Source organism: Anomaloglossus baeobatrachus, chromosome 2 (assembly GCF_048569485.1).
Source record: "Anomaloglossus baeobatrachus isolate aAnoBae1 chromosome 2, aAnoBae1.hap1, whole genome shotgun sequence".
Lineage (NCBI taxonomy): Eukaryota > Metazoa > Chordata > Amphibia > Anura > Aromobatidae > Anomaloglossus > Anomaloglossus baeobatrachus.
In genome coordinates this window covers 440,344,566-440,368,611 of record NC_134354.1, presented here as the reverse complement: position 1 = coordinate 440,368,611, position 24,046 = coordinate 440,344,566, and the positions used below count along the sequence as shown (strand labels likewise).

The 24,046-nt window shown below is 51.0% G+C and overlaps 1 protein-coding gene across 1 annotated transcript in view; it reads right to left on the bottom strand.

Moving 5' to 3' along the window:
* The window catches only part of RBBP7 (RB binding protein 7, chromatin remodeling factor), a 94,302-nt gene that overhangs the window by 32,301 nt on the left and 37,955 nt on the right, over positions 1-24,046 (bottom strand). Inside the window, exon 4 of the mRNA XM_075334190.1 lies at positions 8,689-8,862. Coding sequence (XP_075190305.1) covers positions 8,689-8,862 — 174 coding nt within the window. The remainder of the gene's footprint in view (positions 1-8,688; positions 8,863-24,046) is intronic.

Below are 24,046 nucleotides of genomic sequence, written 5' to 3'. Positions count from 1 at the left end.
CGCTACCAGAAAGGCCACTTTCTGAGATAGTCGAGAAGGTGAAACATTCGTCAGAGGCTCGAAAGGCGGCTTCTGGAGAGCAAGTAGTACCCTGTTCAGATCCCATGGATCTAACGGCCGCTTGTACGGGGGGACGATATGACAAACCCCCTGCAGGAACGTGCGTACCTGAGGAAGTCGTGCTAGACGCCTCTGAAAAAAACACCAATAGCGCCAAGCCTTGCCCTTTAAGGGAGCCGAGCGACAAGCCCTTTTCCAACCGAAATTGCAGGAAGGAAAGAAGAGTAGGCAATGCCAATGGCCCGGGGGACACTCCTTGTACAGAGCACCAGTATAAGAAAATCTTCCACGTCCGTGGTAGATCTTAGCAGACGTGGGCTTCCTAGCCTGACTCATAGTGGCAACGACCCCTTGGGATAATCCTGAGGACACTAGGATCCAGGACTCAATGGCCACACAGTAGGTTCAGGGCCGTAGAATTCAGATGGAAAAAAACGGCCCTTGGGACAGTAAGTCTGGCCGGTCTGGTAGTGCCCACGGTTGACCGACCGTGAGATGCCTGTCGCCAGAGCTCTTTGATCGCAATGAAAATCGGGACCTTGCTATTGTGCCGATTCTTGACACCCGTCCGGGTGCAGAGACCATTCTGCTGCGTCCACGCCCTGGTAACTGCGGATATGGTGTATGCTCTGTCTGCCACCCACAGCAGAATCCGGCGAACTTCCTGGAAGTCTCGCCGACTGCGTAGTCCGCCTTGGTGGTTGATGTATGCCACCGCTGTGGATTGTCCGACAGAATTCGGATCTGTTTGCTTTCCAGCCACTGCAGGAAGGCTTGTAGAGCAATATACACTGCCCAGAGCTCCAGACAATTGATCTGAAGAGTGGACTCCTCTGAAAAGAGTTCTTGATAGTCTGAGAAAGAGGGACGTTCCTGTGTAGGGACGTCGACTACTCCTCCCATTAGCGAAGAATGTTCCATTGAAGTGGACGCAGATGAAACTGCGTGAAAGGGACTGCCTCTGGATGAGGCGTCTCCTTGAAAGAGAGACTGCACCCCCGTCTGTAGTGAACGCTGTTTGTCCAGCGGACGCTTCACTATCGCTGAGAGAGTGTGAAAACTCCTTGCCAAGATATGCCAGCGATTGGGTTTAACTTTGAAAATTTGAAGACCCACCCGAAACCCTGGAAAGTCTCCAGCGCCATGTTCAGGCTGTGTTGGCATGCCTCTTAAGAGAGTGCCTTGACAAGTAGGTCGCCTAAATAAGGGATCACAGAGTGACCCTGAGAGTGCGGGACTGCTCACACTGCTGCCGTGAAGTCGGTGAAAACCCGTGGGGCTGTCGCCAGACCGAAGGGTAGGGCTACGAACTGAAGATGCTCGTCTTCAATAACGAATGGTAGCAAACGCCGGTGTCCTGGAGCAATCGGCACGTTGAGATAAGCATCCTGATGTCTATTGATGCTAGGAAATCTCTTTGAGACATTGAGGCAATGACGGAGCGGAGGGATTCCATCCGGAACCGCCTGGTTTTCACGTGCTAGGTGAGCCGTTTTATGTTGGCACTACGACCAGATCGGAGTAAAAAGCGTATCTTGTTCCTGAGGAGGAACAGGGATTACTACTCTTTCTGCCTTCAGAAGAGCCTCGGCTCGGCCGGTGAGGAAGTTTTGGGACAAACTGTCTCTCATCCACCGGCCTTTGACCTGTGGCAGGTAAGTGTCGCTAAAGCGGGGGAGTCTGCGACCGATCGGGGACGCGGAGTGAGAGGGCTGAAAGTCATGAGGAAAACGCCGTGGTAGCGGTTCCTCCTGCTGCTTTCCCCGGGCGTGATGGAGCCCGCCAGGAATCTGCGCCCCTCTGAGCCTTTTGCGTCCTTTTGGACGAGGACCACTGGGACCTGCCCGAGCCTGGGAAGGACCGAAACCTCGACTGTCCATTCTCCTGTTGGGTTTTGTTTGATGTGGGCCGGGGTAAGGAAGAATCCGTACCCTTGTACAGTTGAATGATTACATCCAACCACTCACTAAACAGTCTGTCACCAGATAACGGCAACCTGGTTAAGCACTTTTTTGGAAGCAGCATCTGCTCCAACCCCTTAACCACTAGGCTCTGCGTAAAAACACGGAGTTGGCGGACGCCACTGACGTACGGCTCTTAGCGTCCAGGACAGCATTAACAGCTTGAGTCGCAATGCCGACATTGCGAGGTTAAGGACGCTACTGCGGCCAAGATGTACATGTGACAGCGTCCCCCTGCGCAATACTAGCTGAAATAGCTTGGAGTGCCTCTACGGCTGCGAATGCCGGAGCAACCGATCCGCCGATAGCTTCATAGACAGATTGCAACGAGAGGTCTATCTGTCTGTCAATGGCATGTTTAAGTGAAGTCCCATCTTCCACTGCAACTATAGATCTAGCCGCAAGCCTGGAGATTGGGGGATCCACCTTTGGACACTGGGTCTAGCGCTTGACCACGTTAGGGGGGAAGAGACACCGCGTATCCTAAATACTGTTGGAGAAACTGTTATCGGGATAAGCGTGGAGATTCTGGACTGCTTCTCTGGAGTCAGAGTGACCAGAAAAATACTCAATATACACTTGAGATACTGAAAGAGGGATTTATCCTGCTGTGAAGCTGACTCCTCCACTGGAGGAGTTGAGAGGGAAATACCCAACTTTCCATTGATGGACGCTATAAGATTATTCACTATAGCGTCACCATCCGGTGCATCCGGATTGAGAGCGGTGTCAAGATCAGAGTCCTGAACAGCTACGTCTGTCCCCTGATACAGAGAGTACTCCTGTGGTGACCCTGACCAGTGATGAAGTCGAGGGCCGTTTCCATGGAGCTCGCTTAGGCCGTCTGGGACTGTCGTCCGTGTCAGAGCCTGCACCCTGGGATGTATGGGACCCCCCTGGAACCCTGATTTATTCCAAGTCAGGGTGACCAGGGGCATTGAATCAACCTTGGCCAAGGTCTATCTGGACTGCAAAGTCTGTAAGCTATTAGTCATAATCACAGACAATATAGCAGCGGAAACTGCAACTCCATCCCTGTCCATGGACAGGAATCACAGGTGGTCTTTCGGCTACCTGTAGCGGAGACCCCGGTTGAGCAATTGCACATACTGGGGGCCCTGGAACCGTATCACGTGCAGTACAAGCAGCATAGAAAGCCTGTGCCTTAGCACCCCTGCTTTTTTGCTGTTGTTGTCTAGCCATCTAGGAGCATTAGCCAAGAAAAGCGACATACAGTGAATGTATAGCATACAAACATGAAAATAAACACTGCAGCACATGCAATTCAAGCAGCATTGAAAGCTTGTGTCTTAGCACCCTTGCTGTTTGCTGCCGCTGGCTAGCCATCTAGGCGGGTAGACAGCCAAGAATAGCCATTACAGTGCCATGTATAGCATACAAGCCCAAAGGACACATGACACTTCAGCACATGCAAGACAAGCCGCATAGAAAGTCTGTGCTTTAGCACCGCTGCTTTTTAGCTGCTGTTTCTAGGCCTGCATCCTGAATAGCGACTTTACAGCAGGAGACTTCGGCATTAGTGGGTCAGCACTGCAGCTGCCGCTTACCGCCCGCACAAAAGCAGGTGTGTGGCGCCTCCTGTGACTGCTAGCTCAGCGCTTGTCTCCGTTTTCCCGCTCTGCGTGCCGGAATGGCTGCCGGCGTCCAGAGAAGAGGGGCGGGCCGAGGGCGTGCCCGAGACAAGAGCGGGAACCCGGCGTCCCACTGAGTCTAGTGAAGGGGGCTGGAGAATGCAAAGCAGACTCCAGCTCCCTGCGCTGACTTCCTGTACAGCGTCCCGCCCCTTCCCTGACTGGCAGGGCTGGGGGCGGGAACGAAAGGAAAACTAGGCCGCAAAGCCGGGGACTCGAGTAATAAGCGCGGCCGTCCTATGTGCACGGCCGGCGCGGAAGTCCCCGGCGCACCACAAGGCCCAGCCGCGCCACAGTGTAAAACACCCAGCAGCGGCCGGCGCGGCAGTTCCCAATACATAAATTCACTCAGCAAAGCTGCAGTGAATAATAGCACAAGCGCTCCGCGCTGTTGTCCCCGGCGCACTAACACTCCCAGCAATGCTGGTGCGTGTGTGCGCGATGTGTACGGGGACACAGAGTACCTTAATGTCGCAGGGCCCTGTCCCTGAGGATACCCAGCTCCAAATCCAGCAGGTTCTCTGGGTCTGTGGATGGAGCCCGGTCTCAGTGCCTGGAGACCGGTAAGATCCCACTTCACCCAGAGCCCTGAGGGGGGATGGGGAAGGAAAACAGCATGTGGGCTCCAGCCTCCGTACCAGCAATAGGTACCTCAACCTTACAAACCGCAAGTGGGGTGAGAAGGGAGCATGCTGGGGGCCCTATATGGGCCCACTTTTCTTCCATCCGACATAGTCAGCAGCTACTGCTGACTAAACAGTGGAGCTATTGCATGGATGTGTGCCTCCTTCGCACAAAGCTTGAAAACTGAGCAGCCCGTGATCCCACGGGGGGTGTATAGCCAGAAGGGGAGGGGCCTTACACTTTTTAGTGTAATGCTTTGTGTGGCCTCCGGAGGCAGTAGCTATACACCCAATTGTCTGGGTCTCCCAATTAGGAGCGACAAAGAAAAGTGCAATGGCACAATTTATTTTTTTTTATTTACTGTGTTTACTATATGGCAACACTGACCTGGTAGTATGATTACTCAGGTCAGAACAGGGTTCATGGATACCAAACATGTATAGTTTTACTTTTGGTGGTGAAAACATTTTTTACTCTTGATTTGATTAGTCCCCTTAGGGGACTTTATGCCTGTACTACCCGAAACGCTTCTACTGTTGAATGCGATGCTTCAGTAGAACTGCTGTTCTCCTGTGAATGACGGTGCTCTGTTCATGACAGAGACAGGGGTCATCTAACCCTAAACGGTCATGGTGACCCATGATTGTGTCACCAGAGGCCCCAGTGGTGGCGTAAAACTGCGCTATTCCTGCCAGAGCATGTTAGATTGCGCTGTCAAACTCTGACAGCGCAATCAAAGGGGTTAACAGGAGCGGATTGCTCAGAGATTCACCTGCGCCTGTTAGCTGCATGTGTGCTGATCAGATCATTAGGCGTGTGAGGAATAAATCTGGGCTTGCCGTGCGAGCCCAGATTAAAAGGAGTGAGGCGACTTAGGACGTATAGGTACGCCTTAGGTCGAAAAGCAGGTAAAGTACCACTCAAGCCATATTTTTTTTTCATCCCTCTATTAGGGATCATGTATGCAAGTGTAATGCATGTAGTCACACATTCAGTTATATTTGCCATCTTCACCCGTTTGCAGCCCTACCCTTGCACCATATGACTGCAGTTGTTTCCTGCAAAATCAGTGTTGCTGTGTGAAGCAGGTTACTTTAAAATCTTGTCAATGCAAGTCTATGGGAATTTAGTATGGGGCTCTGTAGCAGCGTGCTGAGTCCCACAGACTTCCAGAACATACAGGTTTAGAAAATGCTGGTTGCCTTCTTGAACAGAGATGGAAACACCGACTGGTGAGTATTTCACTACATTCAATACACGTGACCCCTAATCTGATCACCGCTCACATGCAGCGGTCAATCTCTAATCTACGGTCCCACCTATAAAAAAAAAAAAAAAAGCCAACACCACACATCATTGAGGCACAACGTCAGGGCACATACACACCTCCCGGTTTCACTGCTCCCTCAGGATGGGTAATTTCCGGTAATTTTAACTACCGTATTTTTCGTACCATAAGACGCACTTTTATCCTCCAAATTTGTGAGGAAAGTGTGGGGTGTGTCTTATGGTCTGAAGCTGCGGGGGGGGGGGGGGGAGCTGTGGGGAGTCAGCGCTATGCAGTGGGATCACAGGAGGCAGGGAGGGTCGCTGCTGCAGGAAGCCGGCGGCTGGAGAAACCACGTGTGCCCGCTGCTTAAAGTAAGTGAATATTCATTAGCTGCTCCCCGCCCACCTCTCTCTGCAGTCAGCGGGGGTGAGGAGCAGCAAATCAATAGTTTAATGTAAACAGCGGTCACACGTGGGTTCTCCAGCCGCCGGCTTCCTGCAGAGGCTGGGGAGACTCTGTCCGCTGTTTAGGAGGCAGGAGCAGGGTGCGGCTGCAGTCATGTCTCTTCCGGAGGAAGTGCAGATCACTGCAGTGTCCGGGCCAGAGCACGGCATACCTTCACAGCACAGCCGCAGTCTCTGTGCTGAGGGCTCAAATTACTTTCACTTTGCTCCTGCCTCTGCTCAGTCTCCCGTAGCTGACAAGGACCTACAGTGATGTAATGCAGAGGGGTGGGCCAGAACAGCACAGTGCCCCGCCCCTTCATTACATCACTGCAGGTCCTTGAGATATGGGAGACTTTGTAATGCCAGGGCCAAACTGAAGCATGGTGAGCAGCACATCAGTAAAAGGCAATAAATAATATAGTATATAAAGGCATTACTGTACACCAAGATGGGGTTGGATTATATATATATATATATATATATATATATATATATATATATATATATATATATATATATATATATATATATATATATATATATATATATATATATATATATATATATATATATATATATATATATATATTAATTATACATACACCTATACCAGATTGGAGGATCACACATGTAATGATGGGGAACATACATATTCCACGATGGGGGCCATATATACCTGGAAGGTACCCAGAATGGGGGATATGAGGACAGAATTTGGGGATATTATTACCTCAGTAACACTGTCAGCAGTAAAAATAACTGTCATGACCACATTCTTTTCTTTAATTTTAATTTAATTTTTTTTTCTATTTTTCCCTCCTCTAAAACAAGGGTGCGTCTTATAGTCCGATGCGTCTTATAGTCCGAAAAATACGGTACTGTCAGTGATTTCAGTTAGACATGTAATGAGTCACTCCATCTGTACACGGTGTATGGTTATGCATTGCTGCTCGCTATGGACATCTTTCAGTGTTTGATGCCATCTTGTGGTGATTGATGGTAGTGTATTAAGTTTTTCTGGACACCTTTTAATAGTTATTATGCAGCGCACTGATATATTCTGCATTGGTTCACTTGAACTAAGGCAGTATGGCTGGTTTCAGATCAGCGTTTTCCTGCCGCACTCCAAGATCTGGCATAAGGGCAGTACAGTACAATACAGTTCACAGACAGTGCGGCAAGCCCCGGTCACATGCTGTCACATGCTCTGGTCTCATAACCGCATGTGCCTGGAGCTTGCCAGTGAACTGTATTGTACTTGTGCCGGATCTTGGAGTGCGGCAGGAAAACGCTGATGTAAAACCAGCCTATCCTTTATATATTTTTGAGGATATCACAGAGATGCGTACTAGGCATTTTTAATCTGTTTTCACCCACCTGGATACATATATGTTTTTGGACCTCTCTGTACTTTGTAATAAACATTCCCTCTTAATGTACGCAATAAAGATTGTTGTACTTTTAACAGGGCTTAGAAGTATTACTTTTTTTTGGATTCTCATACACCTTATTTCTCTCTGGTTAAAATTCAATACTCACATAGGTACTCCCCAACAAAGCGATCTTTGGGTGGGGGAGAAATCAGGTGTTAAGGCTGGAGGTTGTTTTTTTTTTGTTTTTTTTTTTAAAGGGGATTTGTCAGCAAGATTTCACAACCAAAACTATATGTATATGCAAGTTTCAAAGACCACTCCAGCAACACCATTACAAGGCCAGGCACTCTGTTAAGCTATGCGCCCACGGGAGCTTGCAGGCTTCCCACAGCTGCTCCCCGGAATATGTAGCTATTTTTAGCTGCTAGATTACAGCTAAATAGCTGCGGTAAACCTGCGAACATTCATGTGGATTACCTGCGGAAGTCCTGGCCTCTATCTCCATAGTGGAGGACCGGGATTTCCGTAGGTAATTCTGTAGAAAGAATTGACATGCAATTAAGTGCGGCTGCAGGACATCCGCAGCATATTCCGCGGCCGCACGTATCCGCAGCATGGACACAGCACTCCCCATGTCCCATAGGATAACATGGGGAGTTTCTGTACATGCTGAAACCTGCGGATTTATCTGGAAAATCTGGATTTTCCGCAGATAAATCCGCAGATTTAATCTCCCGTGGGCACATAGCCTTACTGCAAAATCATGATTTGATATGCTAAAGAGGCTATTCTCAGGCCAACACCGCCTATTCCTCCTTGACTGACATCTCTTTTCCATGATATACACATACACAGCATAGAGGCTGTCAGGGAGGGGGAGGCGAGGAATAGAGTGGAGTAACAGAGGCTTCAGATCAACAAATAGCCTTCAGCTTTGTTTTCAAAAGTTGAGTGGCGAAGTAAAGGTATTGCTGGACTTGCCAGAAAGAGCTACATGTGCATATAAAATCACAAGTGTAGTTTCGCGAAATGTAAGGCCAGTACTCATAAAAAAGATCTTTTTTAATTACATGTCATCCCGAGTGGCAAACCGTTCTCTGCTACTATCCCACCCCAGCCTACAGTTGCATCTATGTCCGGTGTCAAGTCCTGTGAGATATAGGCACATGCAAATAATCATAAAATCAAATGGACTTTAATACACTACAATTAAGAAAAAAGATCTACCAGTAGTCACAACTGTTTTATCTTAATTGGCAAAGTGTGATGAGAATAGATAAGTCTGTCCAAGTAGTCACTTACCAGGTTTAGAAGGGTGCTTCGTATAATCAAATACCAGCACATCAGATGATGGCGTTTTGGTAGCAATAATACATGGATTCTGAGGCATATATCTGGCCCGATTCACTTCACCTTCATGGTTTATTTTAATTTCCGTTTCTATTTTGCCACTTACAGAACCAAATCCACCAAATTCTAAAAATGCAGGAAAAAAAAAAAAAAAAACAACAAAATTTGTTACTAGCAAAACTTAGATTTCTGACTAAGGTTGGAATATGGGGGAGACAATATTAAGGAAGTCAGATCATAGATTTCCATAGAAAGCAGTAAATGTGCCTTAGGGTTGTTTTCCACTTGTAATTTTCTTGTGCGAGTGCGATCTGATAAAACATCGGATTGCACCCGCACCAGTGTTAATCAATGAGGCAGTTCCCTCTTGCTTACTTTTCTTCGTCATGAATCGTGCTTTCGGTGCAATCATAGCATGCTGCGTTTGGCAGCGAGTCTCGGCTCATGCACCCCATAGAAGCCTATGGGAGCGTGTGAAACATTGCAGTGCACTCGTATGTTATGCGACTACAGTGCGATATATACGCAGAGAGACAGTGGAGGAGATGAGGAGAAAGTGCTCCTTCCATCTTCTCAGAGACTGATATAATCGCAAGATCGCATCACAGTCATATGACTCTTGGCTGAAGCACACAGCAAAGGGTCATTAGCATATCGCTTCCGATGCTCTCACAAGTGGAAAAGAATTCTTAAAGGGGTTGTGCCACAAAACACTTTGCTGTTAAAAGCTCCCATACAGGTAAAAATGTTCACAGATCATGTTTATAGGGAATCTGTCAGCAGGTTTTTGCTATGTAAGCTCAATGTAATTAACTTGACTTTCCTGGCCCTGGACTCAAAGGTCACTTTTAACCCCTTCACGACCGCGGGCCGTAAAATTACGTCCTATTTTAACGTGACTTAACGACCAGGGACGTAATTTTACGGCCTAAACTTCATTTGATTGCCGTGGCCATAGCAACGGCTTTCAAATGATGTCCCCTGCTGTTTCTTACAGCAGGGGACCTTTGCTTGACCCCAGGGGGGGTGGCATCGCCACCCCCTATCGACGATCGATGTGATTGGCTGTTCAAATCTGAACCGCCAACCACATCGATCGCACTAATTTCGGCAAAAATAATGCCCGAATTAGTGCGATCCTGTGAGATCCAGCTATGAGATGCCGCAGCTGCAGCAGCATATCATAGGTGGACCTCAAACATGCCGCCCCCAGCCCCTGCAGCACTGATTGGAGCGATCGTGCTATGACGCGCAATCGCTCCAATCAGTGTGCAGTGGGGCGGTCTGATCTGCCGGTGGCCGCCCTCCCCAGGCCTGTGCTGGCCTGCGAGCCCTCCCCTAACATGGCTGCAGCGTGGAGTGGCTGGTACTTTTGGTACCACGCCGCCTCTGATGTCTCCGCCGCTGCAGCTCTAATGGTAAGTATTCCGCTCCCTGCGCGCTCCCGTGAAGGCCCCTGCGCGCTCCCGTGAAGGCCCCTGCGCGCTCCCGTGAAGGCCCCTGCCCGTGCCCCCCCCCGATCTGCCCCCCTACGCCCCGATCTGCCCCCCTACGCCCCGATCTGCCCCCCCGGCATCCCGATCTGCTACCACCGCTGCTGCTGCAAAGTGAGTACTGTGCTCACTTTGCAGCCCGTGCGCGCTCCCGTGGTGCCCCTGCGCGCTGCCGTGATAGCCCCTGCCGTGCCCCCCCCCGCGATCTGCTCCCCCCAACCACCCCCCCCCCCCGACATCCCGATCCGCTCCCCCCGCGATCTGACTGCCTCCCCCATTATTTCTATTCTGCTTCTGCAGCTCCCTCTCCGGTCTCCCCCTCTGCTCTCCCCCCTCCCCCTCTGCTCTCCCCCCCCTCCCCCTCTGCTCTCCCCCCCTCCCCCTCTGCTCTCACCCCCCCCCTCTCCCCCTCTGCTCTCCCCCGACGTCCTCTTACCTGTCTTCACCGGCCTGATCACATCTGCGTCCATCGCTGGGTCCTTCCTGGGCATTCTGCTGATCTGCCTGCTGCTCCTGTAAAGCTGTCCATCTCTCTGCCATCTATTCCTCTGCAGCTCTTCTGGTCAGTGATCCTCCTGCTAGTCCTCTGGGTACTGTGAGTATAACTTTTTTTTTTTTTTTCCGTATCCCCTGTCCATTTTTACACCTCATCCGTCCGTGCGTCCCGCCAAGCGCTGATCAGGGATGCAGATAACGGATCGGCATCCATGGTCAATTTTTGGCGTGACTTTTTTTTCCGTATTCACGACGCTTTTTGTATCGCATCCGTCCGTGCGTCCCGCCAAGCGCTGATCAGGGATGCAGATAACGGATCGGCATCCCTGCTCAATTTTTGGCGTGACTTTTTTTTCCGTATCCCCGACGCTTTTTGTATCGCATCCGTCCGTGCGTCCCGCCAAGCGCTGATCAGGGATGCATATAACGGATCGGCATCCATGGTCAATTTTTGGCGTGACTTTTTTCCGTATTCACGACGCTTTTTGTATCGCATCCGTCCGTGCGTCCCACCGAGCGCTGATCAGGGATGCAGATAACGGATCGGCATCCCTGCTCAATTTTTGGCGTGACTTTTTTTTCCGTATCCCCGACGCTTTTTGTATCGCATCCGTCCGTGCGTCCCGCCGAGCGCTGATTAGGGATGCAGATAACGGATCGGCATCCCTGCTCAATTTTTGGCGTGACTTTTTTCCGTATTTGCGACGCTTTTTGTATCGCATCCGTCCGTGCGTCCCGCCAAGCGCTGATCAGGGATGCAGATAACGTATCTGCATCCATGGTCAATTTTTGGCGTGACTTTTTTTCCGTATCCCCGACGCTTTTTTTTATCGCATCCGACCATGCGTCCTGCAGCGGCCGATCAGTGCACTGCGTCTGTGCGTTTGAAAAGTCAAATGGCGCTCCTTCTCTTCTGAGCCCCGCCATGCGCTCAAACAATTACTTTCCACCACATATGAGGTATCTGCGTACTCAGGAGAAAATGCACAATACATTTTATGGTGCATTTTTTCCTGTTACCCTTGTGAAAAAAAAAAGCTACCTAGTTGAAGCAACCGTTTTGTGGTAAAAAAATTTTTTTTTCTTTTCACGGCTCAACGCTATAAACTTTTGTGAAGCCCCCAGGGGTTCAAAGTGCTCACCAAACATCTAGAAAAATTATTTGAGGCCTCTAATTTCCAAAATGGGGTCACTTATGGGGGAGCTCCATTGTTTAGGCACCTCAGGGGGTCTTCAAACCCGACATGGCGTCCGCTAATGAGTGCAGCTAATTTTGCGTTCAAAAATTCAAATGGCGCTCCTTCCCTTCCGAGCTCTGCCGTGCGCCCAAACAATTGATTTTTACCACATATGGGGTATCAGCGTACTCAGGAGAACATGCACAATAAATTGTATTGTGTACTTTCTCTTTTCTCCCTTGTAAAAATGAAAATTTTATGGCTAAAGTAACATTTTTGTGTTTAAAAAGTAAAATTTTCATTTTTTCCTTCCACATTGCTTTGGTTCCTGTGAAGCACCTAAAGGGTTAATAATCTTATTGGATGTGGTTTTGAGCAGTGTGAGGGGTGTAGTTTTTAGAATGGGGTCACTTTTGGGTATTTTCTGTCACCTCGGCCTCTCAAAGTCACTTCAAATGTGATGTGGTCCCTAAAAAAATTATTTTGTAAATTTTGTTGGAAAAATGAGAATTTGCTGATGACCTTTGACCCCTTCTAACTTCCTAACGGAAAAAAAATTTGTTTCGAAAATTGCGCTGATGTAAAGTAGACAAGTGGGAAATGTTATTTAGTAACTATTTTGTGTGACATATCTCTCAGATTTATGGGCATAAATTTTCAAAGTTTGAAATTTGCGAAATTTTCAAAATTTTCGCCAAATTTCCTAAATTTTCACAAATAAACGCAAAAAATATCGGCCTAAATTTACCACTGACATGAAGTACAATATGTCACGAAAAAACAATGTCAGAATCGCCAGGATCCGTTGAAGTGTTCCAGAGTTATAACCTGTCAAAGTGACACTGGTCAGAATTGCAAAAAATGGCCCGGTCATTAGGGTGTTTTAGTGGCCGGGGGTGAAGGGGTTAAACACCAAACAGAAACTGCTCCTGGATTGTTGAGAGTTGTTCTTGGAGAATATTTAAAATGCCATTCTTTGCTCGTGGCCGTGTTCTTAGGCAAAACTGAGTGAGCCCACTGCCTTGGATGAAAAGCAACCGTACACATGAATGGTCTCAGAATGCTTTACTGTTGGCATGACATGAGACTCATGGCGGCACTCACCTTTTCTTCTCTGGACAATCATTCATCCAGATGTAGCAAGGAGTCATAAGGGGCTCTCAAAGAAGGGAATTTTGTTACTTACCGTAAATTCCTTTTCTTCTAGCTCCTATTGGGAGACCCAGACGATTGGGTGTATAGCTACTGCCTCCGAAGGCCACACAAAGCATTACACTAGAAAGTGTAAGGCCCCTCCCCTTCTGGCTATACACCCCCAGTGGGATCACTGGCTCACTAGTTTTAGTGCAAAAGCAAGAAGGAGGAAAGCCAATAACTGGTTTAAACAAATTCACTCCGAAATAACATCGGAGAACTGAAAACCATTCAACATGAACAACATGTGTACCCGAAAAAACCCAAAAATCCCGAAGGACAACAGGGCGGGTGCTGGGTCTCCCAATAGGAGCTAGAAGAAAAGGAATTTACGGTAAGTAACAAAATTCCCTTCTTCTTCGGCGCTCCATTGGGAGACCCAGACGATTGGGACGTCCAAAAGCTGTCCCTGGGTGGGTAAAGAAATACCTTATGTTAGAGCTGCGAAGACAGCCCTCCCCTACGGGGAGGCAACTGCCGCCTGCAGGACTCCTCTACCTAGGCTGGCGTCCGCCGAAGCATAGGTATGCACCTGATAATGTTTGGTGAAAGTGTGCAGACTCGACCAGGTAGCTGCCTGGCACACCTGTTGAGCCGTAGCCTGGTGTCGTAATGCCCAGGACGCACCCACGGCTCTGGTTGAATGGGCCTTCAGCCCTGATGGAACCGGAAGCCCAGCAGAACGGTAGGCTTCAAGAATTGGTTCTTTGATCCATCGAGCCAGGGTGGCTTTGGAAGCCTGCGACCCTTTGCGCTTACCAGCGACAAGAACAAAGAGTGCATCGGAGCGGCGCAGGGGCGCCGTGCGGGAAATGTAGATTCTGAGTGCTCTCACCAGATCTAACAAATGTAAATCCTTCTCATACCGATAAACTGCATGAGGACAAAAAGAAGGCAAAGAGATATCCTGATTAAGATGAAAAGAGGATACCACCTTCGGGAGAAACTCCTGAATGGGGCGCAGCACTACCTTGTCCTGGTGGAAGACCAGGAAAGGAGCCTTGAATGACAGCGCTGCTAGCTCAGACACTCTCCGAAGAGATGTGATCGCTACCAGAAAAGCCACTTTCTGTGATAGTCTAGAAAGTGAAACCTCCCTCAGAGGCTCGAAGGGCGGCATCTGGAGGGCAACTCCCGAGGAAGTGCATGAGGCGTCTTAAGGAGTGCGACTGACCTTGAAGGAGAGTCTGCACCCCAGTTTGTAGTGACCGCTGCTTGTCCAGCGGAAGCTTCACTATCGCTGAGAGGGTATGAAAACTCCATGCCAAGATACGTTAGTGATTGGGTCGGTGACAGGTTTGACTTTGAGAAGTTGATGATCCACCCGAACGTCTGGAGAGTCTCCAGCGCAACATTCAGGCTGAATTGGCATGCCTCTGGAGAGGGTGCCTTGACAAGTAGATCGTCCAAGTAAGGGATCACAGAGTGTCCCTGTGAGTGCAAGACTGCTACCACTGCCGCCATGACCTTGGAGAACACCCGTGGGGCTGTCGCCAGACCGAATGGCAGAGCTACGAACTGAAGATGGTCGTCTCCCATCACGAAACGTAGAAAACATTGGTGCTCTGTAGCAATCGGCACGTGGAGATAAGCATCTGTGATGTCTATTGATGCTAGGAAATTTTCTTGGGACATTGAGGCAATGACGGAGCGGAGGGTTTCATCCGGAACCGCCTGGCCTCCACGTGCTTGTTGAGCAGTTTTAGGTCCAGAACGGAACGGAAAGAGCCATCCTTATTTGGCACCACAACCAGATTGGAGGAAAACCGTGTCTTGTTCCTGAAGAGGAACAGGGATTACCACTCCTTCTGCCTGCAGAAGAGCATCGACTCGGTGGGGAGGTGGGGACGTTCTGAAGAATCGAGTCGGAGGACAAGAACAGAACTCTGTCCTGTGCACGTGGGCACAATGTCCCTCACCCACCGGTCTGTGACCTGTGGCAGCTAAATGTCGCCAAAGGCGAGCGAGTCTGCCATCAACCGCGGATGCGGAGAGATGAGAGAGCTGAGAGTCATGAGGAGACCGCCTTAGTAGCGGTTCCTCCGGCTGCCTTCCTGGGGCGTGATTGAGCCTGGCCGGAAGCTGAGCCCCTCTGAGGATTTTCAGCCCTTTTGGACGAGGACAATTGTGACCTGCCCGAGCTTGGGAAGGACCTAAACCTCGACTGTCCTTCCAGGACAGCATTAATAGGGTAAGTCGCAATGCAGACATTGCGAGGTTACGGACGCCCCTGCGGCACGGATGTACATGTGCTCAAGACCAGCTGCGCAAGAACAGCTGAAAAGCTTAGGGTGCCCATACGGCTGTGAATGCCGGAGCAACCGACACGCCGATAGCCTCATAGACAGATTTCAACCAGAGTCCATCTGTCTGTCAATGGCATCTTTAAATGAAGTCCCATTTCCACTGCAACTATGGCTCTAGCCGCAAGCCTGGAGATTGGAGAATCCACCTTTGGACCCTGGGTCCAGCGCTTGACCACGTCAGAGGGAAAGGGATAACGTGTATCCTTAATACGTTTGGAGAAAACGCTTATCTGGTAAGCATGGTGTTCCTGGACTGCTTCTGTGAAGTCAGCGTGGCCAGAAAAATACTCAATATACGTTTGAGCTACTGAAATGGGACTTCTCCTGCTGTGAAGCTGCCTCCTCCGCTGGGGGAGCTGAGGGAGAAAGATCCAACATTCCATTGATGGACGCTATAGGATCATTCCTTATGGCGTCACCATCCGGTGTATCCGGATTGAGAGCGGTGTCAGGATCAAAGTCCTGATGAGCTACGTCTGCCTCATCATACAGAGAGTCTTCCTGGGACCCCCCCGGAGCGCCGATTTTATTCCAGATGAGGGTGGCCAGGGAGCAATGATCCAGATTGCCCATGGCCTGTCCGGACTGCAAGTCTCTATCCCATTGCAACTCCGTCCCTGTCCTTTGACAGGGTTGACAGGTGGTTCCTTTGGCCACGTCTAGTAGAGACCCCGGCTGACCAAGTGCTACAGGGGAGCATTGCACACAATGGGGTTCAGTGCCATGGAACAGTATCACATGCAGTAAAAACAGCATCGAAAGCCTGTGTTGCTTATATGCTGCTGCCGACTAGCCATCTAGGAGTATAGAGCCAAGAATGGCGACCGTACAGTGCAATGTATAGCATACAAGCATAAAGTACAAATGAACACTGCAGCACATGCAGTACAAGCAGCATAGAAAGCCTGTGCCTTGGCACCCCTGCTTTTCTGCTGCTGTAGACTAGCCATCTAGGGGAATATAGCCCAGAATAGCGACCATACAGTGCCATGTATAGCATACAAGCATAAGTACAAATGAACACTGCAACACCTGCAATACAAGCAGCATAGAAAAAACCTGTGCCTCAGCACCCTTGCTTTTCTGCTGCTGTAGTCTAGCCATTCTAGGCGAATATAGCCAAGACTAGCGACCGTACAGTGCAGTGTATAGCATACAAGCATAAATACACATGAACACCTCAGTACATGCAATACAAGCAGCATAGAAAGCCTGTGCTTTAGCACCCCTGCTTTCCTGCTGCTGATGTGTCGCCATCTAAGAGGGCATATAGCCAAAAATAGCGACCTATGCAGTGTAAGCATAAAATACAAATGGACAACTGCGGTATTTAGTGGGGTCAGCACTCCAGGTGCCGCTTACCGCCCGCCTATAAGCGGGTGTGTGGTCGCCCTAGTCCTGTGCCTGGTTGCCCAGAGTCCGTTCTCTCAGCTCGGACTGCAGTAATGGCTGCCGGTGTCCTTCTCCACCTCGTATGAGTAGGGGCGGGCCGTGGGCGTGCCCCAAGTCAGAGCGGGAAACCGGCGTCCCACAGTGTCCAGTGAGAGGGCTGGAGCATGTAAATAAGGCTCCAGCCCTCGGCGCTGCTGATTGTACAGCGTCTCTCCCCTACCCTGATTGACAGGGTGGGGGCGGGAACGAAGCGGCGCTAGGCCGCAGAAGCCGGGGAGTAAAGTTAGAAGCGCCGCCGCCGTAAAAGCGCGGTCGGCGCAAAGTCCCCGGCGCACCACAAGTCGCAGCTGCGCCGCCGCTCCAGGAGCGGTCGGCGCAATAGTTCCCAACATGTAACGTCACTCAGCAAAGCTGCAGTGACCTAACCCCAGCGCTACTGTCCCCGGCGCACTATAACGCTCAGCAAGCCTTGAGAGCGTCCGTGCCTGCCGGGGACACCGAGTACCTGAATGATGCAGGGCCTTGTCCCTGACTGTACTCATGCTCCGAATCCAGCAGGTTCTCTGGGTCTGTGGATGGAGCCAGGCCTCAGGGCTTGGGGGCCGGCAAGATCCCACTTCCACAGAGCCCTCCAGGGGATGTGGAAGGAAAACAGCATGTGGGCTCCAGCCTCTGTACCAGCAATAGGTACCTCAACCTTACAAGCACCACCGCGGGTGAGAAGGGAGCATGCTGGGGGCCCTATATGGGCCCTCTTTTCTTCCATCCGATATAGTCAGCAGCTACTGCTGACTAAACAGTGGAGCTATGCGTGGATGTCTGACCTCCTTCGCACAAAGCCGAAAACTGGTGAGCCAGTGATCCCACTGGGGGTGTATAGCCAGAAGGGGAGGGGCCTTACACTTTTTAGTGTAATGCTTTGTGTGGCCTCCGGAGGCAGTAGCTATACACCCAATCGTCTGGGTCTCCCAATGGAGCGCCGAAGAAAAGAACTTTGCAGTCCAATCCCTACATTTCCTGCAGAATACTGGAGTAGAGTCATTTTCTTTGACTAAGGCCATTTAATGCTCGTTTCCCACATAACTTTTATAAACAGGGTGGCAAGCACCCGAACAAGCAAAAAACAAAAAGAAGGGAATTTTGTTACTTACCGTAAATTCCTTTTCTTCTAGCTCTTATTGGGAGACCCAGACGATTGACGATTGGGTGTATAGCACTGCCTCCGGAGGCCACACAAAGCAATTACACTAAAAAGTGTAAGGCCCCTCCCCTTCTGGCTATACACCCCCAGTGGGATCACTGGCTCACCAGTTTTAGTGCAAAAGCAAGAAGGAGGAAAGCCAATAACTGGTTTAAACAAATTCTCTCCGAGTAACATCGGAGAACTGAAAACCGTTCAACATGAACAACATGTGTACCCGCAAACAAACCAAAAATCCCGAAGGACAACAGGGCGGGTGCTGGGTCTCCCAATAAGAGCTAGAAGAAAAGGAATTTACGGTAAGTAACAAAATTCCCTTCTTCGGCGCTCTATTGGGAGACCCAGACGATTGGGACGTCCAAAAGCTGTCCCTGGGTGGGTAAAGAAATACCTCATGTTAGAGCTGCGAAGACAGCCCTCCCCTACGGGGAGGCAACTGCCGCCTGCAGGACTCTTCTACCTAGGCTGGCGTCCGCCGAAGCATAGGTATGCACCTGATAATGTTTGGTGAAAGTGTGCAGACTCGACCAGGTAGCTGCCTGGCACACCTGTTGAGCCGTAGCCTGGTGTCGTAATGCCCAGGATGCACCCACGGCTCTGGTAGAATGGGCCTTCAGCCCTGATGGAACCGGAAGCCCAGCAGAACGGTAGGCTTCAAGAATTGGTTCTTTGATCCATCGAGCCAGGGTGGCCTTAGAAGCCTGCGACCCTTTGCGCTTACCAGCGACAAGGACAAAGAGTGCATCCGAACGGCGCAAGGGCGCCGTGCGGGAAATGTAGATTCTGAGTGCTCTCACCAGATCTAACAAATGTAAATCCTTCTCATACCGATGAACTGCATGAGGACAAAACGAAGGCAAAGAGATATCCTGATTAAGATGAAAAGAGGCTACCACCTTCGGGAGAAACTCCTGAATAGGGCGCAGCACAACCTTGTCCTGGTGGAAGACCAGGAAGGGAGCCTTGGATGATAGTGCTGCCAGCTCAGACACTCTCCGAAGAGATGTGATCGCTACCAGAAAAGCCACTTTCTGTGTCTAGAAAGTGAAACCTCCTTCAGAGGCTCGAAGGGCGGCTTCTGGAGGGCAACTAGTACCCTGTTCAGATCCCATGGATCTAACGGCCGCTTGTACGGGGGTACGATATGGCAAACCCCCTGTAGGAACGTGCGCACCTTAGGAAGGCGTGCCAAACGCCTCTGAAAAAAGACGGATAGCGCCGAGACCTGACCTTTAAGGGAGCCGAGCGACAAACCTTTTTCTAACCCAGATTGCAGGAAAGAAAGAAAGGTAGGCAATGCAAATGGCCAGGGAGACACTCCCTGAGCAGAGCACCAGGATAAAAATATCCTCCACGTTCTGTGGTAGATCTTAGCGGACGTGGGCTTCCTAGCCTGTCTCATGGTGGCAACGACCCCTTGGGACAATCCTGAAGACGTTAGGATCCAGGACTCAATGGCCACACAGTCAGGTTCAGGGCCGCAGAATTCCGATGGAAAAACGGCCCTTGGGACAGTAAGTCTGGTCGGTCTGGGAGTGCCCACGGTTGGCCGACCGTGAGCTGCCACAGATCCGGATACCACGCCCTCCTCGGCCAGTCTGGGGCGACAAGTATGACGCGGCTGCAATCGGATCTGATCTTGCGTAGCACTCTGGGCAAGAGTGCCAGAGGTGGAAACACATAAGGGAGCCGGAACCGCGACCAATCTTGCACTAGAGCGTCTGCCGCCAGCGCTCTTTGATCGCGAGACCGTGCCATGAAGGTTGGGACCTTGTTGTTGTGCCGTGACGCCATTAGGTCGACGTCCGGCACCCCCCAGCGGCGACAGATTTCCTGAAACACGTCTGGGTGAAGAGACCATTCCCCTGCGTCCATGCCCTGGCGACTGAGGAAGTCTGCTTCCCAGTTTTCTACGCCGGGGATGTGAACTGCGGATATGGTGGAGGCTGTGGCTTCCACCCACATCAGAATCCGCCGGACTTCCTGGAAGGCTTGCCGACTGCGTGTCCCCCCTTGGTGGTTGATGTATGCCACCGCTGTGGAGTTGTCCGACTGAATTCGGATCTGCCTTCCTTCCAGCCACTGCTGGAAGGCTAGTAGGGCAAGATACACTGCTCTGATTTCCAGAACATTGATCTGAAGGGTGGACTCCTGCTGAGACCACGTACCCTGAGCCCTGTGGTGGAGAAAGACTGCTCCCCACCCTGACAGACTCGCGTCTGTCGTGACCACCGCCCAAGACGGTGGTAGGAAGGATCTTCCCTGTGATAATGAGGTGGGAAGAAGCCACCACTGCAGAGAGTCTTTGGCCGTCTGGGAAAGGGAGACTTTCCTGTCCAGGGAAGTTGACTTCCCGTCCCATTGGCGGAGAATGTCCCATTGAAGTGGACGCAGATGAAACTGCGCAAACGGAACCGCCTCTATTGCCGCCACCATCTTCCCGAGGAAGTGCATGAGGCGTCTTAAGGAGTGCGACTGACTTTGAAGGAGAGCCTGCACCCCAGTCTGTAGAGACCGCTGCTTGTCCAGCGGAAGCTTCACTATCGCTGAGAGAGTATGAAACTCCATGCCAAGATACGTTAGTGATTGGGTCAGTGACAGATTTGACTTTGGGAAGTTGATGATCCACCCGAACGCCTGGAGAGTCTCCAGTGCAACATTCAGGCTGAGTTGGCATGCCTCTTGAGAGGGTGCCTTGACCAGTAGATCGTCCAAGTAAGGGATCACAGAGTGTCCGTGAGAGTGCAAGACTGCTACCACTGCCGCCATGATCTTGGTGAACACCCGAGGGGCTGTCGCCAGACCAAATGGCAGAGCTACGAACTGAAGATGGTCGTCTCCTATCACAAAGCGTAGAAAGCATTGGTGCTCTGTAGCAATCGGCACGTGGAGATAAGCATCTTTGATGTCTATTGATGCTAGGAAATCTCCTTGAGACATTGAGGCAATGACTGAGCGGAGGGATTCCATCCGGAACCGCCTGGCGTTCACATGCTTGTTGAGCAGTTTTAGGTCCAGAACAGGACGGAAGGAGCCGTCCTTTTTTGGAACCACAAAGAGATTGGAGTAAAATCCTCGCCCCCGTTCCTGAGGGGGGACAGGGATCACGACTCCTTCTGCTCTTAGAGAGTCCACCGCCTGCAGCAGGGCATCTGCTCGGTTGGGGTGTGGGGAGGTTCTGAAGAACCGAAGTGGAGGCCGAGAACTGAACTCGATTCTGTACCCGCGAGACAGAATGTCTGTTACCCACCGGTCTTTGACCTGTGCCAGCCAAATGTCGCAAAAGCGGGAGAGCCTGCCACCGACCGAGGATGCGGAGGGAGGAGGCCGAAAGTCATGAGGTAGCCGCTTTGGAAGCGGTTCCTCCATTTGCTTTCCTGGGGCGTGAGTGAGCCCGCCAGGAATCTGAGCTCCCTTGTTCTTTCTGAGTCCTTTTGGACGAGGAGAATTGGGCCTTGCCCGAGCCTCGAAAGGACCGAAACCTCGACTGCCACTTTTTCTGTTGAGGTTTACTTGCTCTGGGCTGTGGTAAGGAAGAGTCCTTACCCTTGGACTGTTTTATGATTTCAGCCAATGGCTCACCAAACAGTCTGTCTCTAGATAATGGCAAGCTGGTTAAGCATTTTTTGGAACCAGCATCTGCTTTCCAGTCCTTTAACCGCAAGGCTCTGCGCAAAACCACAGAATTGGCGGACGCCATAGCGGTACGGCTTGTAGATTCTAGGACAGCATTGATAGCATAGGTCGCAAACGCAGACATTTGCGAAGTTAGGGACGCCACTTGCGGCACTGCTGGATGTATGAAAGCATCCACCTGTGCTAAACCAGCTGAAATAGCTTGGAGTGCCCACACGGCCGCGAATGCTGGAGCAAACGACGCGCCGATAGCTTCATAGACAGATTTCAACCAAAGGTCCATCTGTCTGTCGTTGGCATCTTTAAGTGAAGCGCCATCCTCTACTGCGACTATGGACCTAGCCGCAAGCTTGGAAATTGGGGGATCCACCTTTGGACACTGGGTCCAGCGTTTGGCCACCTCAGAGGGAAAAGGATAACGGGTATCCTTAGAACGTTTAGAGAAACGCTTGTCTGGATGAGCGTCGTGTTTCTGGATCGATTCTCTGAAGTCAGAGTGGTCCAAAAAAGCACTTAATTTACGCTTGGGATATAGGAAATGGAACTTCTCCTGCTGTGCAGCTGCCTCCTCTGCAGAAGGGGCTGGGGGAGAAATATCCAACAGTCTATTAATTGCCGATATAAGGTCATTAACCATGGCGTCACCATCAGGAGCATCCAGATTGAGAGGGGCCTCAGGATTAGAATCCTGATCACCGTCCTCAGTCTCATCACAGAGAGACTCTTGTCGCTGAGACCCTGAGCAGTGTGATGACGTGGAGGGTCTTTCCCAGCGAGCTCGCTTAGGCTGCCTGGGACTGTCATCTGAGTCAGAGACTTCAGCCTGTGATGCTTGAGACCCCCCTGAAGTACGGATTAGTTCCAACTGAGGGGGACCGGAGAGCATAGACACAGCAGTGTCCATGGTCTGAGCAACTGGCCTGGACTGCAAGGTCTCCAGGATTTTTGTCATAGTCACAGACATTTTATCAGCAAAAACTGCAAAGTCTGTTCCCGTCACCGGGGCAGGGTTCACAGGCGTCTCTGCCTGGGCCACTACCACCATAGGCTCTGGCTGACGAAGTGCCACTGGGACTGAACATTGCACACAATGAGAGTCGTTGGAGCCTGCTGGTAGATTAGCCCCACATGCAGTACAAACAGTGTACACAGCCTGTGCCTTGGCACCCTTGCGTTTTGCGGATGACATGTTGCTGCCTCCTCAGAGCAGTACAGGGTGTCCAGCCAAGAAGCGACCTTACAGTGCAAATATATATATATATATGGTACCAAGAAAAAAGTACACTAATATAACACTGAGGCACTAGTGGGGCCAGCACTAAAGTGCAGCTTACCGCCCGCTTAGGAGCGGGTGTGTGGTCGCCGAAATCCCTTTAGTCTGGGTCTCCCAGAGCCTGCTGCCTTTCCCCAGCCAGACCGCATGTGTAATGGCTGCCGGCGTCCTTGTGGAGAGGGGGGGGCGGGCCCTGGGCGTATACAGACGAAGAGCGGGAAGCCTGCTTCCCACTGTGCCTAGTGAGAGGGCTGGAGCATGTAAATAAAGCTCCAGCCCTCGGCGCTGCCAATTGAGCAGCGTCTCTCCCCTACCCTGATTGACAGGGTGGGGGCGGGAACGAAGCGGCGCTAGGCCGCAGAAGCCGGGGGCTAAAGTTAGAAGCGCCGCCGCCGTAAAAGCGCGGTCGGCGCAAAGTCCCCGGCGCACCACAAGTCGCAGCTGCGCCGCCGCTCCAGTAGCGGTCGGCGCAGTAGTTCCCAACATGTAACGTCACTCAGCAAAGCTGCAGTGACCTAACCCCAGCGCACAGCGCTACTGTCCCCGGCGCACTATAACGCTCAGCAAGCCTTGAGAGTGTCCGTGCCTGCCGGGGACACAGAGTACCTGAAAGTTGCAGGGCCTTGTCCCTGAACGGCACTCCCGCTCCAAATCCAGCAGGTTCTCTGGGTCTGTGGATGGAGCCCGGCCCCAGGGCTTGGGGGCCGGCAGGATCCCACTTCCACAGAGCCCTCCAGGGGATGTGGAAGGAAAACAGCATGTGGGCTCCAGCCGCTGTACCAGCAATAGGTACCTCAACCTTACAAGCACCACCGCGGGTGAGAAGGGAGCATGCTGGGGGCCCCATATGGGCCCTCTTTTCTTCCATCCGATATAGCCAGCAGCTACTGCTGACTACAAACAGTGGAGCTATGCGTGGATGTCTGACCTCCTTCGCACAAAGCAGAAAACTGGTGAGCCAGTGATCCCACTGGGGGTGTATAGCCAGAAGGGGAGGGGCCTTACACTTTTTAGTGTAATTGCTTTGTGTGGCATCCGGAGGCAGTGCTATACACCCAATCGTCAATCGTCTGGGTCTCCCAATAGAGCGCCGAAGAAATTATAATTAAGACTACATTTTTTTTTCTTTACAAATCTTATAA